The following is an 18,342-nucleotide window of genomic DNA, read 5'->3' on the forward strand; positions in this document are numbered from 1 at the left end:
AGTACGCTCATAGGTTTGTGAGTCTAAAATCGATGTTCCAACCATGAAGCTCCTTGTTGTGTCGCCCCCTGCAGGCAGCAAGCAATACTCACTGGCAAAGGTGTAGGAGACCTTGAAGCGACTTCGAATTATGTCAAGTAGATTGCACAAGATTTTGTTGAAGATTATGAAGAACAACAGGAAGATGACGGGTATGATGCAATCCCATAGCTGCGACTTCTGTACAAGACAAGAAAGAAACACGCTGATGACTGCCTCGTGTCCGTGGCTCACCCCGTATCCCCGTGTCCGTGGCTCGCCCCAGTGTCCGTGGCTCGCCCCCGTGTCCGTGGCTGCCCCGTGTTTATGGCTGCCCCATGCCACCTCTGCAATGCCCATTTGCTGGAAATGGGTGATCACATAGCAGTTGTTAAAGAGGATGTCAGAGGTGTAACTACGGGAGTATTTCAAAGCCCTGGAAAGAAAGAGGAAGAACGAGTAATGCACATAAAGCGAATGTGTCACCACTACAGAAGTGGCACCTCTGCCATGCCCATGGCTGCTGTGTGTGCAGCATGGGTTCTTGAAGCAAAACTGAAGTGACAATTTAGGTTTAAATATGCTAAAATGGTGCTGCCCCTGCACATTAACTTGCCTTGTGGTTTGCTTTGGTGTTGATCTGTTTCTCCGTTCTTCACGATTCTTCTCAACGATTCTTTCGGGAGTCCCTCAGACTTCAACCGTGTCCAAGGGACATCCGATTCCAGCTCCTCTTACCAATAAGACAACCCATCCTCTTCCCTATAACCCTAATGCAGACCCTTCTACCGATACATCTAATACTCACCCTCCTACACATATGCCCAACACTAAGCGTTCTACCAGCCTCCATCCCTGGCCCCTGATGTACATACCACGGCCTCCATCCCTGGCCCCTGATGTACATACCACGGCCTCCATCCCTGGCCCCTGATGTACATACCACGGCCTCCATCCCTGGCCCTGATGTACATACCATGGCCTCCATCCCTGGCCCCTGATGTACATACCACGGTCTCCATCCCTGGCCCCTGATGTACATACCACGGCCTCCATCCCTGGCCCCTGATGTACATACCACAGCCTCCATCCCTGGCCCCTGATGTACATACCACGGGCTCCATCCCTGGCCCCTGATGTACGTACCACGGCCTCCATCCCTGGCCCCTAATGTACATACCACGACCTCCATCCCTGGCCCTTGATGTACATACCATGGCCTCCATCCCTGGCCCCTGATGTACGTACCACGGCCTCCATCCCTGGCCCCTGATGTACATACCACGGCCTCCATCCCTGGCCCTTGATGTACATACCACGGCCTCCATCCCTGGCCCCTAATGTACATACCACGACCTCCATCCCTGGCCCTTGATGTACATACCACAGCCTTCACCTCTGGCCCCTGAATTGTCAGGTTCTCCGGAAAAACAAATTTGGATTTTTCTCCTTTCTTCAGCGGCAGGACGTGTTTCCTCTTCTGCAGAGACATTTGAGGAGGCACAGGTTAGAGCCTGATTACTGATGGCTTAGAGGTTTTCCCACTGCGGCTGCTCCTCCATACTGTGTACATAGATCGCTGGGTCATGTGACTGGCTCTTCCAATGGGAAATTCTCGTCATTAAATATTCACATTTTTTCAGTGAATGCCTAGGCTCCTATGTACTCTTACTAATGCTGAATAATCTGGGGGGATGACCAACAGGTTATATTGTGGGTGGAGACCACCGCTGCTGCCCTGTCTCATATCATCTGGCTTCCATGCTAATTAGGGAAGAGCAATCACATTTCACGGAAATCAGAATTACGAATCAGAATTCGGGCGTACGAAATTCGCAATTCAGAATTCAGAGTTCTGCGGAAGTCCGCCATTTACTTGAAGTCAATATTGAGTGGTTAAAGGACCACTCCAGTAAAAAAAAAAAAAAAAGTAAGCAGTTAAAATCTGACAACCTACAGGTTTTGGACTAGTCAATCTCCAAATGGGGGATTCACATGGTTTTCTGTGTTTTCTAAAAGCATTTCCTGAATGGAAGTGTAGCTGCCAAAATCATAAGATACCAGCCAGCCTGGACACTCTTTTAGGGCTTGTTCACACTAAGGGCGCTTTTGGCTTTTTTTATGCGCCGGCGATTTTCAAAATTGCCCTTAAAGTGCTTGTGCAATGATTCCCTATGAGAGTGTTCACAACTTCACATATGAGCGGTTCGATGCCAATCCGCTCACCAAAGCGCTGCCTGTACCATTTTTGGGGCAATTTGCCTCAATGGAACTCTTTGACCCGGAAAAGAATAAATACAATGTATATATTCTTGAAAGCGCTGGAGAAATCACTATACAAAGTGCTTATTTAAGCGTATTGCGATTTCCCTATGCGTCAGGAAGTGAAAAAACAAATCACTATGCAAAAGTGCTTAGAAAAGAGCTTCACAAAAAATTGCAACGCGTAGGTGAGCGCCGGGAGGTGCTAAAAATAATCGTGCACAAAATCGCAAAACGCTGGCGTTAGCAATTGCGATTTTAATGTGAGCCAGGGCTCAGGTAGTTCAGACTTTGCAACCACTGTTCAGAAATGCTTTTCAAAGAAATATATAATTTTTAAGCTCGATAAAATGACATTTTGTAGTGGTACACTTTAATATTTACAAAGTTCTATATGCACATCTTATGCCCATGGTATCATTGGGATTTGCTTGTTTTGATTGCCGTTATGTTATCCCAACAAATCGCCTTTCAACAAGTTTACACATAACAACAATCCATAGTTCAATACACTAGGTACCTGTAGTTTTCGAAATGTCTGCATTTTGCTGGGTTTTTTGGGGGCACGGGGGAAGGTTTTTTTTTTTTTCGTTTTGTTTGGATTTTTCCCCTCTTTTTTTTTTTTTTGCATTTTTGTGCATTGTATATGCAATTTTTTTTTCTAGATTGCAATTTTTTCATGCATACTGATGAAATTTAAGTGAACCTCCAGACTAAAAATATAATCAGCAGCACTGAAAAGGCTCGGTATTTCTTTAACTGTTTCACAGCATCAGAACTTTGTTTTTCTTACCCAAGCCTCATTTTTAGCTGCACAGAAGAAAACTGCCCGGGCATTTTTCCCCTGATGCTGTGCAAAGCATGATGGGATTTCTAATGTTGTTCTTCTGCTGTTTTGGTGCAACATTTTGTTTTTTTTTATTCTGAATTTGAGATTTGGAGCCTAGCGCGCGCAGCTGGGAGGGGTGATCAGGACACAGGGCAGCTGGAACTGTCTCACGTTCTGTCACCCCCTTTCAACAAAAATATGGCTGCCCCCATGAAAAAGATGGCTGCCCCCATGAAATGACAAACATTTGCCTGTTCTTTTAAAACCAGGTGGGTAAGAGATTATATTACCTATCTATTTTAATTAACATATGTAACTTAATGACCGTATGTTTCTTTAGGGTGAAGTTCACCTTTAATTTACGTGACCATGTATCTAACTTAGGATCGCCAGGGAGGCTGCGGGAGGGTTTTTTTTTTAATAAAAAAAAAACTGTTTCATGCAGCCAACTGAAAGTTGGCTGCATGAAAGCCCACTAGAGGGCACAATGAGCGGCCTTCCTTGTTTTGCTTACATCGCCGCCATAGCGACGAGCGGAGTGACGTCATGGACGTCAGCTGACGTCCTGACGTCAGCCGCCTCCGATCCAGCCCTTAGCGCTGGCCGGAACTTTTGTTCCGGCTGCGCAGGGCTCAGGCGGCTGGGGGGACCCTCTTTCGCCGCTGCTCGCGGCGGATCGCCGCAGAGCGGCGGCGATCAGGCAGCACACGCGGCTGGCAAAGTGCCGGCTGCGTGTGCTGCTTTTTAGTTTGTAAAAATCGGCCCAGCAGGGCCTGAGCGGCGACCTCCGGCGGTGATGGACGGATATATTCGTCCATACCGCTGAGGGATGCTCGCTGGATTCCGCGGAATTAAGAATTCCGCAGAATCCAGCGAGCATCCCTAAGTTAGATTCCGGCCGGAATTAGGTCAATTCCGATTCCAGCGATCGGAACGGAATTACTAAACCTCTAAAACAGAATTCCGCGGAAATTTTTTTATTTCCACGGAATTTTCCGGAAAAAAAATCTCTCTCTCCTCTTTCTCCTCCTCCTCCGGTATCATCTTCCAGGGAATTGTAGTGTTTCAAAAGCCAGCTTACATTCCATGGCTGGGAATTGAACTCAGGCTGGGTTGGGAATTGAACCCAGGCTGGGCTGGGAATTGAACCCAGGTCTCAGTGTGTGTTAGGTAACTGACTTAACCGCTATACCACCAACAACACTAGATGCTGATGCCAGCCTAGAATGTACCATTATGATCAATCCAAGCGAAAAAGTAGCGTGCTTAAGGATTTGTAACATGTCAAAAACCAACTCACCGTGGCTGGGAATTGAAACCAGTCTAGGAATTGAACCCAGGTCTCAGTGTGTGTTAGGTAACTGACTTAACCGCTATACCACCAACAACACTAAATGCTGAAGCCAGCCTAGCATGTACCATTATGATCATAGTGGTACATGCTAGGCTGGCTTCAGCATGTAGTGTTGTTGGTGGTATAGCGGTTAAGTCAGTTACCTAACACACACTGAGACCTGGGTTCAATTTCCAGCCTGGGTTCAATTCCCAGCCATGGTGAGCAGGGACGGATCTAGGGGGGGCAAGCGGGTCTCTTGCCCCAGGCGCAGTTTGTTGAACTCTTAAAAAGGCAGCAAAATGTGGATGGGAAATGGCAGTTTAGGCGCCAAAACCTGACCTTGCCCCAGGCGCAACTTGGGGCAACTTGGTCTAGATCCGTCCCTGATGGTGAGTTGGCTTTTGACATGCTACAAATCCTTAAGCCTGCTACTTTTTCTCTTGGATTGATCATAATGGTACATGCTAGGCTGGCTTCAGTATGTAGTGTTGTTGGTGGTATAGCGGTTAAGTCAGTTTCCTACCACACACTGAGACCTGGGTTCAATTCCCAGCCTGGGTTCAATTCCCAGCCACGGTGAGTTGTTTTTTGACATGCTACAAATCCTTAAGCATGCTACTTTTTCTCTTGGATTGATTATAATGGTACATGCTGAAGACTGGCTTCAGCATGTAGTGTTGTTGGTGGTATAGCGGTTAAGTCAGTTACCTAACACACACTGAGACCTGGGTTAAATTCCCCGCCCAGCCTGGGTTCAATTCCCAGCCATGGTATGTAAGAAAAACTTCAAAATGCACCAAAAAGAAGAAAAATGCGGTTAGATGTGACAAAAATCCAAAATCACAATTCCGCTTGCGAGTTCAAATAATTATGAATGGGGTGGCCTTAGCCAGACGTAACTTACGTATTTTCTCCGGCGTTTATCGATTTGCCGGAAATAGGTGGTCACGTAGCAGTTGTCAAAGAGGATGTCAGAAGTGTAACTACGTGAGTATTTCAAAGCCCTGGAACAGAAACGGGAGAAGGAAAAATTATACATATAAAGCGAATGTGTCACCACTACAGAGGGCCAATGAGATGACAGCAATCCCGACTTACCAGTATATGCAATTGGGTTGAAATTGGGTCAATCAAAACTGACTAGAAGTGTCTTATCGGTGCAGTTCCAAGCTGCATACAGCTTTCATGCAATTTGCATACAAACCAGAATTACATTAGGAAAGAAGGCCACGGGTGAATCCGAAATTGCAAAATATGAAAATGAAGGAATATTTACAGTTGTGAGGATTGTAAAATATTGGTAAATAATACTGTTATTTTACTACACCTAACCCTACTCACACAAAGAGCCCTCCCCTAGATCCCTAACCCCCTCCCCCCATGGTGCCTAAGCCCCTTGGTGGTGCCTCGGTTGTGGCTAACCTTAAACCCCCCCCTGGTGGTGCCTAAGCCCCCCCACGTTGCCTAATACTAAAACCCCCCCTGGTGGTGCCTAACCCTAAGCCCCCCCCCCACGTTGCCTAATACTAAAACCCCCCTTTCTGACACTTGATCTTAAAACCCCCTCCCTCCGCTGCAAATAATGTACATACATTATGTTTATATTATACTGTATTATATTTCTAATACAATACATTTCAAAATGATAATTTATTCTCAAATTTAGTTTCAAAACGATAATTTTCTAAACTATAATTCTCAAAATTAAAAATTTTGTTTGGACGGGCCCGGCACCCGCCATTTATCAGGTGCCCAAATGTCTGCTTTTGGCGCCCAATAGCCAATATTTTGAGTTAGGGCCTATGGGGTGCCCAAATAGTCCATTAGCTGCAGGCGCCCAAATGTCCTGCTTTCCTTATTATCTGTCTCTAATCACTTGAGAGGGATGGACCAAATGGTATCCACTGAAAAGGTGCAAGGGAAACAAGATAACCAGGAGCCGATAGTGCAGCATGTTAAAAACACCAGAATAATGGTGAAAGTTTCGAGTACTGCAACGACCAATGAGGCTTACAGAGAATTTCCCACTCCTGTTCGAGGCAGTGAGGATCCTCAGAAGGTCACTATCTCTGTGTTTTTAGGTAGATCCCAACAAAACAAGAAATACTAGATGATAGGTGATATACCTCCCAACAGAGCAGTAGAGACCATAATAGTGGGCGGAGGAGCCCAAAAGCTATTAAATCATCAAAAACAGCCTAAAAATGAGATGTGGTTAACTACAGTACTTTGAGATCTACAGGAGATGTAAGCCAAAGTGACTTGATATTCTTTTAAAAGAATTTATTACACAGTAGGTAGGTTTTTGACAACATGTTGGGTTTTTATTTTGTCAGGACAAATGGAAACTAAACAAATTTGCCTAGCGGCAAACATAATTCATGTATGATGTGGTTGCTATTTGACCTGACGAAGTAGGAAAACCAGCAAAATGCGTTCTTGAATTTCTATTATGTGCAATAAAACCTAATCGAGTCATTTTGACTATTTTGAGACCTACGGGAGAGGTAAGCCAACCATACCTCTCCCTTTTTTTGTAATTATCGTAACCACTTCCCCACCACGAGTTATTTCCATTTTATGAATCCTCACAGAAATCTTTCTAATGCCATGATTATTCACTAACAGGCACTTGATTGGCTTTGGGAACACATGTTCCCATTCATCGATCATTGCACTAATGGGCGGCAACAGGGGCACAACTGTTCATGGTGGCTTTGTAAACCCTGTGATGCGAATATCTACTCCCCTGGTGCTTAAGTAAAGTTTTTAGGGTTATGGATATGCATACCAGCGGTAGGGGAGAGGTTAATCAACCTCTCATATCCTGATGAAGTTGCTCACAGACCATGAAAAAGTTAGTATGTGTTTCATTTGGTCTGCAGATCACTCACTGTTTCAGTATACTGGTAATTTGGAGTGTGACCTGACACTTCCTTGTGTTTCAGAGGTGGTGATTTTTGACATCGGGGTGAATTGGACTTTGCTATGTAAGAAATTTGGTTTTGGTAGTGTGGTTATGCTAGACATGTTGTATTTCTATGTTATCGTCTCTGTTCATCGCTCTCCTAATGACCATCAAACTATGGTTCCACGCAGAGATGGATTAAAATGTAATGGGGCCCTAGGCAACGTAGTAGATTTGGGGCCCCTTTGTGGTTCTTTTGGTAAGCTGAAGTGGAGAGAGGTCAGAGAAGGTGGCAGGTGGGCTCCTTGACACCCACTAGGCCACAAGCACCTGCTTTGGTTGCTTGGTGTATAATCATGCTCTGGTTCCATGTTAATATTTGCTGTCTCAATTTGTAGTTAAAGGGAACCTCCAGACTAAAAATCTACTCAGCAGCACTGAAAAGGCTTGGTGTTTCTTTAACAGTTTCACAGCATCAGAACTTTGTTTTTTTTACCCACGCCTCATTTTTAGCTGCACAGAAGAAAACTGCCTAGGCATTTTTCCCCTGATGCTGCAAGATAGGATTTCTGATGTTCTCATTCTGCTCTTTTGGCGCAGTTTTTATTTTTTTTTATTTTGAATTTGAGATTTGAAGCCTAGCGCGCGCAGCTTGGAGGGGTGATCAGGACACAGGACAGTTGGAACGGTGTCTCATGCTCCATGTCACCTCCTTTCAACCAAAAAGATGGCTGCCCCCATGTAATCACAAACATTTGCCTGTTCTTTCAAAACAGGGTCGGTAAGAGATTATATTACCTATCTATTTTAATTAACATAGCTAATGTAACTTAACCTATTTTGGTTCCTGGACGTAGTTTCTACGTCCAGGAACCATGCGCGCTACCGCGCGTCCCCGCAGCCGATCGTGCGCGTACACGCGCACTCCCGGCCGCGGATTCGGTAGCCAAGGAATCAATGTATCGGGCTATGGAGCCCGATCACTGATTCCTCTCCTCCGCTGAAAAAGCGACAGCTTCTCTCGGAAGCTGAGCTTTTTCTGGCCGTCTCCTTCCCGATGCGTCACTCTAAGCGCATGCTTAGCTTAGAGTGACGTCATGTAAACAAACTCATGGCCGCCATCTTGTGGCCAAAGAGTAATACTACACCTGAAAAAAAAAAAAAAAAAAAGAATTAACACACATTTACATTATAAATCTATTGTTTACCTCCCACCCTCCCAAAAGTACCCAAATAAAATGTTTAGTATAAAAAAAAAAAACCATTACAATAAAAAAAAAATGTAAATATTTACCTAAGGGTCTAAACTTTTTAAATATCAATGTAAAGATGAAATATTTCTATATTTTTATTTTAAACTTGTAAATAGTGATAAATGCAAAATGGAAAAAATGCACCTTTATTTCCAAATAAAATATTGTCACCATACATTGTGATAGGGACATAATTTTAACGGTGTAATAACCGGGACATATGGGCAAATACAATACGTGAGTTTTAATTATTGAGGCATGTATTATTTTAAAACTATAATGGCTGAAAACTGAGAAATAATGAATTTTTCCATTTTTTTCTTATTCTTCCTGTTAAAATGCATTTACAGTAAAGTGGCTCTTAGCAAAATGTACCCCCCAAAGAAAGCCTAATTGGTGGCGGAAAAAACAAGATATAGATCAGTGCATTGTGATAAGTAGTGATAAAGTTATAGGCTAATGAATGGGAGGTGAACATTTCTCACGTGAAAACGATGGAACCTGAATGGGTTAATTATAGTATATTTGTTTAGGCTGAAGTTCCCCTTTAAATAAAACTTTTTTTTCCTATAATGTTCAGCTAAATGCATATAAAAATGTGCCTAAACATTAGCTTCAGGGAGAAGGTTTTCTCTAAGAAAGTTGTGTTTGCCCCTATGAGACTTACGACACGAAGGCGAAGATGAAACTAAAAGACATGATGAATTGGACCTGGGCCACAAGCTTTGTCACCATCCTCTTCTTCCTCTCAAACTTCTCCATGAGCTTCTCAGTGAAGGTCATTTCGGTGATGTTCTGCCCAGCAGGAATCAACTCTTTGTGTTCCTTCTGTATTGATAGGAGAGGGAAAGATGTATGGCATTGCTGATGAATTCCTACTAATGGCAGAAGATTAGGAGGACTCTTCAGCCGAGAGACCCTGACTTACCGTGAATTGCAGTTTGGTGGAGAAGCCTCTTTGCAGCTTGCTGATGGATTCATTCAATTTGTCAATCATTGGTCCGAAGTTCCCCTTCATTGGCATGTTCCTTTTACACCAATCCTCACCCCCTAAGAAAAAAAAGATATTGTTCGTCTTTGCGATGCAGCATGGGCTCAGTTCACTAAGTGTCTTCACATTTGGTAAAGCGCAAAACAGCTGATTTTACCAATCATTTTGTCGAATGCCATTTCACTAAGGTGGTTACCACATTGAAAAAGTTAACTCTTTGGGGACCGGGTGCCTAACCCCCCTTAATCACCAAGCCATTTTACATGTGGAGGGGAGGAGAGGGCGTTTAGGTGGTCAGGCAGCCGGATCCCTAGTATAGTTAGTTAGGCAAGGTGTCTTCAGTGTAGCCAGGTGTTCCTCGTATTGCTTGCAGCCTTTACTCACCTTCCTGGGTCTTGTGATGAGCAGCTCTAGCCCCCTTCGCACTGGCCAGCATCCTCACTTGCACTGCTCATTAAGTTCTGGGTCGCTTGATGATGTCATCAAGCCGGGACCCGACACTTAAGGCAGAGCGGGGATGCTTGCCAGAGCGGAGAGGAGCAGCAGGGGAACGTCAGGAAGGTGAGTCCCCATCCTCTTCTTCCACTCAGACCACCACTGCCAACAGGGATCACTACGATCTGCTGGCGATCGTAGTGATCAGGAGCCAATTGCGCTGGCTCCTGTTCACTGAGGGTAGATTTCAGGTGTCATATAACAGGTAAATCTCCCCTCTCGGGTGCGCACGATCACGTCGGGAGCAGAAATGGCAGGTGGCATAAATCCTGTGCCGCCTCAGTTAGGTAGCCACAAGTGTGGCATAGGATTTAGGCTGCCCGGTCCCCAGCAGATTAACTTCTTGCCGACCGCTCCACACTAATTGGCGTGAACGTGGCGGCAGCCCCAGTACCGCTTCACGCCGATTGGCGTGAACGGCCTTCTATGGGGCTAGCAGGAGAGCGCAGGCTGCGCGCACATCTCCTGTTTGCTTCAGTCTCCCAGCGGCGATCACCGCTCGGAGACTGTTAGACGGTGAAACCGTTGGAACTGTCACAATCTCTGTTTTGTTCATGTTACATTTAAGGAGCAGTGCTTACAGTGCAGAAGATTACAGAAGACCTTCAGCTTCATCGGTAGGCACAGAATGTGGTTCAGGATGGGTAAGAGGATGGTTTTCATGCACTCGTCATACTTCTGGTCAAACCAGTCATAACACTTGGCAATTCCCAGTTCAAGGACATCTGTCAGAAGAAAGAGAGAGAAACCAAGATAGAAACTGCTGGCATTACTACTGAAGTATAGTTCTACTCCCATAAATATGTTTGCTAGTCTCTCATCTGTTTGCAACCCGAACTCAAAAAAATTCAGCAACAAGAACAACCCCACCAACTATGTAAAATTTCCAGAAGCAGAGTTCTGGTCACTACATACCTGAGAACATTCACGCAGGCCAAAGTCCGAGACGATCTCTAATTTCATTGCCTCTCATCAAGGCCATATTTGTACTTTTTATGGCCCAAGGCCTACAAACACAAACACAAACTGACCCCAGACCGACCGCATCCTAAACTCAACACCACAACCCCCCCCCCCCCCCCCACCAAAAAATTGCATGGATTAGATTTTAGCCTCCTCTCAGGACAGTTAGTGAAGTGATGGCTGGGATTACTTTATAAGCTCCTCTGAGAACAGTGAGTGACATGGCAGGAATTAGATTGTAAGATCCTTGGCAAGGGACACATTCGGTGAGTGACAGTTCAGAGAACACTGTAAGTTCCAGTCGTTGCCTCTTCATCCCCCGAGTGCCAGATTCGGCTATTGGTAGCCACCGACCACTATGTGAAAAAACACTGTGTATCACATAAATGTCAAAATCCGTCCCACGGGCCAAATTTGGCCTTCAGAGCCATTCAATTTGGCCCTTAAGTGGTTTCCCCCACTTTTTGTATTATGTATGGCCCACTCTAGACCACCAGGGAAGCTATATTGGAGGTGAAGCCCTAGAACACCAGGGAAGCTATATGAGGGAGGTAGGGGGAAAGCACTAAACACTAGGGAACTGTATAGGGGAGGGTGGGGGCCACTAGACACCAGGGAACTTGAGTGCTGTAATAGTGCAGGAGATTAGGCGCAGCTGGCGCCACTATAGACCATAATAGGAATTATGGCTATAGCGCCCTCAGTGAGAAACTTTGGCGCCGTCAGAAGACTGAGCTGAAGTTGCTTTTAAAACACTGTAATTCTGCCTCCAGCAATGGCATCATAGAATTACATTATTCCCCACTATCCATGTGGACCTAGAGGGGGAATAGTAATTAACGCTGCCAGGACTTGTGCAGGAGCAGGGTAAGCCATATACCGGCTGTATCCTGCGCCCAAGTCTCCCGGCAGCAATTTCATATGTATGCAGGGAACCGTATAGGTGAGGGAGGACCACTAGACACCAGAGAACCTTATAAGGGAGGAAGTTGGCTACTAGACATTGAGGTTGGCCTGCAACTAGGTCCTAGTGTACAATTTCGGCCCACGACTAGGTCCCAGTTTACAATTTCAGCCCATTTTGTAATTGAGTTTGACACCCCTGGTGTAGCAGGATGAATGTTGCTACTGCCACCCTGCTGCCCACTGCCCACCCCCTTCTTTCCTGGTGCTCAAGGCCATGGCCTTTGTGGCCTTGCCTGAAATCTAGCTATGCTTCTAGTAATTTTCCCCAGACCAGACCCCCCGAGACAGACTCCCAGTGCTACACCAGACCCCAGTATCTGACCATGTTGGCTAAGTATGGCTCTGTAAAATGAATAGGCCGTAGGCAGCCTTTTGTACGCCATCTTTTCTGGATGTATCTGGCTTTTAGGGATGAAAAGGTTTGATTTACATATTTAGCAAATATGCATCATTGGAGATCTTTCTTGCTGACATAAAGGTAATTAACCACTCAAGCCTATTCTGGAAGAGTATTCTTGTCTATATAGGTGGCGCTAAAGTCAAACTGGACGAGTACTCTCATTTAGTGTTTCTGCAGTGGTGCGTGCGCATGCGTGGGGCTGCGGTCCTGCGAGCCCCGGCGGTTTTCAGTTTCGGTGATTGGGGAAGAGAAGCAAGACTTCCCAGAACCAATCGCAGTGCTTGTAATGAATGGACATGACCCCGTTCATGGGCCATGTCCATTTATAAGAATAAAAACCGGGAGAAAGTTGAATTGCACATCACCAATTATTTTTATTAATAAAATGAAGTCACTTTCAAACCCCCTCCCACCCCTTCACCCCAGTTACCAAGCAAACAAATTGAAAAAAAAATCCATAAATAGTTGTCTTAGGAACTTTTTTTTCTTTTCTTTTTTTAATTTGCATGTCATGAGGGTATATTCTGTTATTTTAGTACGTGTAAGGGTTTACAATTGATGCAGCACAAAAAAAAAAGCAAAAAAAAAAAAAAATACACCTTCATTTCCGCATAATATATTGCTGCCATACATTTTACTAGGAACATAATTTGTAATAGCTGGGACTAAAGGGCAAATAAAATGGGTGGGTTTTATTTATTGTAGCATTGCTTAACCACTTCAGCCTAACTGTACGAGTATACACATCCAGTGTAATTGTGGCGAGTGCACCACCAGTTTGTTACTAAATGAGGCACATGTGGTATCATTTTATCTGGGACGAGTTGTAGAATGCATTTTGGTGTGTTTTGTTTTTTTTCTTTATGTTCAAATAATTTTTATTAGAGTTTCAAACATGACATACAACGCTTATATGTTTGTGATAAATAATGTTCATTGCAGAAGTCAAAACAAGACAAACAAATGTAAATGAAAATAGCATGAAAATGAAGGATTACACAAATCTGGTAGTAATACAATATAAAATCATGCCTAATGTGGATTCTACTATTACTAGGAGAGATGGCTCGAACTTCGGTTAGTGAAACTTGAATGCGAACCTCAGCAAAAAGTTCGGTTTGCACGAACTTCCACGAAACGCAATGGGGAAGCGAACTTCAAAAATTAGAAACATTTATGCTGGCCACAAAAGTGATGGAAAAGATGTTTTAAGGGGTCTAACATCTGAGTTTTTGCATGGATGAGTCTGATACACGCCAAAAGTCACTGTGTAAAGCACCGCACACAGCTGTTTGTGTAGTGACGGCCATGCTGGACTGGTGTGCACCATGACGAGAGTGCAAGCGATGGTGGCTTTCAAGCCCATATGGTTGCCGGACTGAGGTAGCTCAATGACAGAACAACAGTGACTGTCCAGCTGATCGAACTTGGTCTGTCCACAATGAAGCAACACCCTTATTATCTTGGGTGTGCCCCCCCCCCCCCCCGGAGACACTCATATAGCCGTCGGTCATTGCTTCATTGTGATACGCAAGCCCCTTCACCGCGGCAAGGTAACGATCACGAAGGGGAATTGACACATGTACATGCCTTTTGTTTTGTTCTTGCAGCTGCAGTGCAGCCAGAAAAATTAGGCAGGCATGTACACACACCAGAAAAAATTATTATAGCGGCCGCTGCTAACAGCGGCCTTAAAAATTCAGGCCTGGAGTTCTGGACCCTGTTGGTGGTGGCGGAGAAGGCAGTCAAGTGGCCTGCAGGCAGAGATGCTGTGTGCGCAACTAGTAGTCCAAGGGTTCATCGCTGCTCACAGTGTCTACATCCACACTTAAGGCCAGGTAGTCGGCTACCAGCCGGTCCAGGCGTTGGTGGAGGGTGGATCCAAGAGTGCTAAGGCAAGACGTTGGACTAAAGATGTCCGCATGTCCGACATCACCATGAGATCGCTAGAGCATCCTGTCCTTGCCTGCGTGGACATGGGAGGAGGATTACTGGCAGTGCTACCTTTATTCCGTTGTGCTGTGACATCACCCTTAAATGCTCTGAAAAGCATAGTTGCCAGCTTGTTCTGCAAGTGCCGCATCCTTTCTGCCTTCTGGTGATTTGGAAACATCTCCACCACTTTGTGCCTAGGGTCTAGTAGCGTGGCAACCCAGTACAGCTCATTCCACTTGAGTATTTTTATACAGGGGTCCCTCAACAGGCTGGACAGCATGAAAGACGCCATCTGCACAAAGTTGGATGCAGACCTACTATCCATTTCCTCTTGATCTTCCTCAGTGATGTCAACTAAGTTCTCCTCCTCCCCCAGTCACGAACAATACCACGGGAAAGTTGAGTAGCACAAGCCCCCTGCGACACCTGCTGCGGTTGTTCTTCCGCCGCCGCCTCCTCCAAAAAAACACCTTCCTCATCATCTGATTTCTCTTCCCTACACGACTTTTCCTACTCCTCCTCCACCCTCTGTGCTGCCGCATGTGTTGAGGAATCACCTGCTTCTGCTGAGAATTGATCCCACAACTCTTCCTCCTGTTTCAGTTCACGCTCTTCCACAGCTTGATCTACCACTCTACGCACGTCACGCTCCAGGAAGAAAGCATATGGGATCAAGTTGCTGATCGCGCCTTCACTGCGACTCACCAGGTTTGTCACCTCCTCAAATGGCCGCATGAGCCTGCAGGCATTTTGCATGAGTGTCCAGTACTTCGGCCAGAACATCCCCATCTCTCCAGAGCGTGTCCTTTGACTGTAGTTGTAGAGATAATGTTTGACGGCTTTCTCCTGTTGTAGCAGGCGGTTGAACATCAGGAGGGTCGAATTCCAGCGAGTCGGGCTATCACAAATCAAGAGTCTCACTGGCAATTTGTTTCTCCACTGCATATCGGAAAAGCGTGCCATGGCCGTGTAAGACCGCCTGAAATGCCCACACACCTTCCTGGGCTGCTTCAGGATGTCCTGTAAGCCTGGGTACTTAGACACAAATCTCTGAATTATGAGATTCAGCACATGTGCCATGCAGGGTACGTGTCAACTTTCCCAAATTCAAAGCCGAAATGAGATTGCTGTCGTTGTCACACACCACGTTGCCGATCTCCAGTTGGTGTGGGGTCAGCCACTTATCCACCTGTTTGTTAAAGAGAAACTCCGACCAAGAATTGAATTTTATCCCAATCAGTAGCTGATACCTCCTTTTACATGAGAAATCTATTCCTTTTCACAAACAGACCATCAGGGGGTGCTGTATGACTGATATTGTGGTGAAACCCCTCCCACAAGAAAGTCTGAGGACTGTGGTACTCCTGGCAGTTTCCTGTCTGTGAACCTTGTTTCATTGTGGGAAATAGCTGTTTACAGCTGTTTTGGAATTTGGACGGCGTGACACCGTCTCGTACCTGGCATGCAGCATAGGCCCTGGGGAGCTGGGGCTGTAGCGGCTCTAGATGATGCACCTGAAGGAGGAAGAGGAGAAGGAGGGTGGCTTTTCTTTTGTGTGTTGCTTTTCCTCTGGTGGTCTAATCTTTGCAGTTTTTGCCTTTTCTCCATGTGCCTTCGTAAGGCAGTTGTCCCTTCGTTGCTGCTGGCCTTTCCACGGCTCAATTTTTGATGGCAGAGAGAACAGGCGGCATTGCTCTGATATAAGGCAGACACACACAAAAAATTCCAAATCGCTGAGCCCCCCTGGGGTGTGGGCACTATGGTGGCCTCAGCAGCTGATGTTGCCGGGTGGCCTGCCTCTGTGTCTGCCTGTTGATTTGTCCATATCGGGGGGGGGGGGGGGGGGTGAAGTGAAAGGTATGCACTGACTTGACTAATACAATGTGCAGTCACACAGGTGCAGTGAAAGGTATGCAGTGACTGGTATTACAATACAATGAGCAGCTGTCACACACGTGCAGTTAACTGGTATGCACGGACTGGTATATTCCACAGCGTGCGGTCACACAGGTGCTGTGAACAATTATGCAATGATTAGTATTACAAATTTGCAGCTGTCACACACACATATACCAGTCACTGCACATGTTCACGGTACCTAACACTGTTTGCGGTCACATAGGTAGGTGCACTGAACACAGGTGGGTATGCAGTGATTGGTATTACAAATGTGCAGCTGTCACACACACACACACACACACACATACCGTCAACAGGTGCAGTGACACTGCGTATATAACACTGCGTGCGCTCACGTAGGTAGTTAGGTGCACTGAACACAGGTGGGTATGCAGTGATTGGTATTACAAATGTACAGCTGTCACACACACAGGTAGTAGTCACTGAATGTGCTGGGCCTGGCAGTGGCACAGTAGGAATTACCAAGGGGCCAAGGTTCAGCAGTTAAGACTGATCGACAGGGCTGTATTTGCAACACAAGTGACTGTGGGACACGCACAAAAAAAAAAAATAGATCACAAGAACAACATTAGCTCTCAAAAGAGCTGTTGAGGATGAGGAGTGCTTTTTAGCAATAAGATCAGCAAGAAAGAGCAACCTAACAAAATTAACACAAGAGCCTAACTAAGCTTTCCCTAAGTCAGCAGCAAGGTTCTTTCCCTTCTCTAATTACTGCAGCCACACGAATAAGTGAAAAGGCTGACGCTGCCTGCCTTTTATAAGAGGGAGGGGTGGGGCTCCAGAAGGGAGTGTAGCCTGATTGGCTACCCTGTGCCTGCTGACTGTGATGTAGTGGGTCAAAGTTGACCCTAATGTAGTATAGGGGGCGGGTCGAACTCGCATATAGTTTGCGGTTCACTGCGAACGCAAACCACTGAAGTTCTTGCGAATCAGTTCGCCTGCAAACCGTTCGGGCCATCTCTAATTACTAGCTGGAGGAATCTCATTGAACAAAGATTTGTTCAATCTGTTAAACTATGTAAATGATACATTTTGTTTGTGTCCTGAAATGAAAATAATTCTGAATGAGGCACAAGTTTCCCTGGTGGTGGGCTTTTCACCCTTCATACACATCAGGGGTCGCCTCCGTTTGTTGATAATATAATGCATACCAGTGGTGCTCAAATACCCCTTTTTAAAATTCGAGTTTGGTCGAATTCGAATAGTAAATTATTCGAGGTCATTCGAATATTCGAGTCGAATAATTTTTACTATTCGATTCGACCTCGGACTTCGAGCTCACTATTCGAGTCGGTATTCGAGCTAACTATTCGAGCTGACTATTCGAATTGGCCTTAAATAGCTTCCAACACTTGTTTTGAGGGTGAATGATGCAAGAAACCTCTTTTTTTCCAAGTAACAACAGCAAGTGATTATGTGGGGATGTTCCTTTAAAAAAAAATGTGGAAAGAGAAGTTGTGTCCTTAATTTTGTTCAGTAGTGTTACTGTATATACTTGTTCTTCTTCTTCTTTATCTTTCTTCTTCTTCTTCTATATCGTCTTCTTCTTCTTCTTCTTCTTCTTCTTCTTCTTCTTCTTCTTCTTCTTCTTCTTCTTCTTCTTCTTCTTCTTCTTCTTCTTCTTCTTCTTCTTCTTCTTCTTCTTCTTCTTCTTCTTCTTCTTCTTCTTCTTCTTCTTCTTCTTCTTCTTCTTCTTCTTCTTCTTCTTCTCCTTCCTTTTCAATATAGTCTTATTCTTCTTCACGTATTTCTCTTTTCAATTTTTTTTTAAAGAAATGCATCTATTTTTGAGCGTAACAAATAGCTGGTGGGCGCACGCATGTTGGAAGCGCCATTGTATGTGCTCCCTGGCAGTGGAAACACAAAGACAGCAGGAGGTAAATTCAGCAGCAGGAGGAGGAGGATGAGTGTGTGGCAGCAGGCAGTCAATGAGGCAGGCAGCTCGCCGTGACATAATAGCCCTGGTACCTAGCGGTGATACCAGGGCTGTAAATAAACACAACAGGAGGTCCCAGACAGCGGTCGTGCAGCCCACATTGTGTCCAATACACAACTGGGACAACACA

General features: G+C 45.3%; 1 protein-coding gene across 7 annotated transcripts in view; it reads right to left on the reverse strand.

The window, feature by feature from the left end:
• The window catches only part of DCST1 (DC-STAMP domain containing 1), a 52,444-nt gene that overhangs the window by 11,557 nt on the left and 22,545 nt on the right, over window positions 1–18,342 (reverse strand). For 6 of the 7 annotated variants that reach the window (XM_068263471.1, XM_068263469.1, XM_068263474.1 and 3 more), the window contains 6 exons: window positions 10,674–10,817; window positions 9,535–9,656; window positions 9,274–9,434; window positions 5,350–5,449; window positions 1,403–1,498; window positions 93–219 (listed from right to left, as the gene is read on the reverse strand). In XM_068263471.1, coding sequence (XP_068119572.1) covers window positions 93–219; window positions 1,403–1,498; window positions 5,350–5,449; window positions 9,274–9,434; window positions 9,535–9,656; window positions 10,674–10,817 — 750 coding nt within the window. The remainder of the gene's footprint in view (window positions 1–92; window positions 220–1,402; window positions 1,499–5,349; window positions 5,450–9,273; window positions 9,435–9,534; window positions 9,657–10,673; window positions 10,818–18,342) is intronic. The other variant, XM_068263473.1, reaches the window with a different exon arrangement.

This window comes from Hyperolius riggenbachi, chromosome 12 (genome assembly GCF_040937935.1).
Source record: "Hyperolius riggenbachi isolate aHypRig1 chromosome 12, aHypRig1.pri, whole genome shotgun sequence".
NCBI lineage: Eukaryota > Metazoa > Chordata > Amphibia > Anura > Hyperoliidae > Hyperolius > Hyperolius riggenbachi.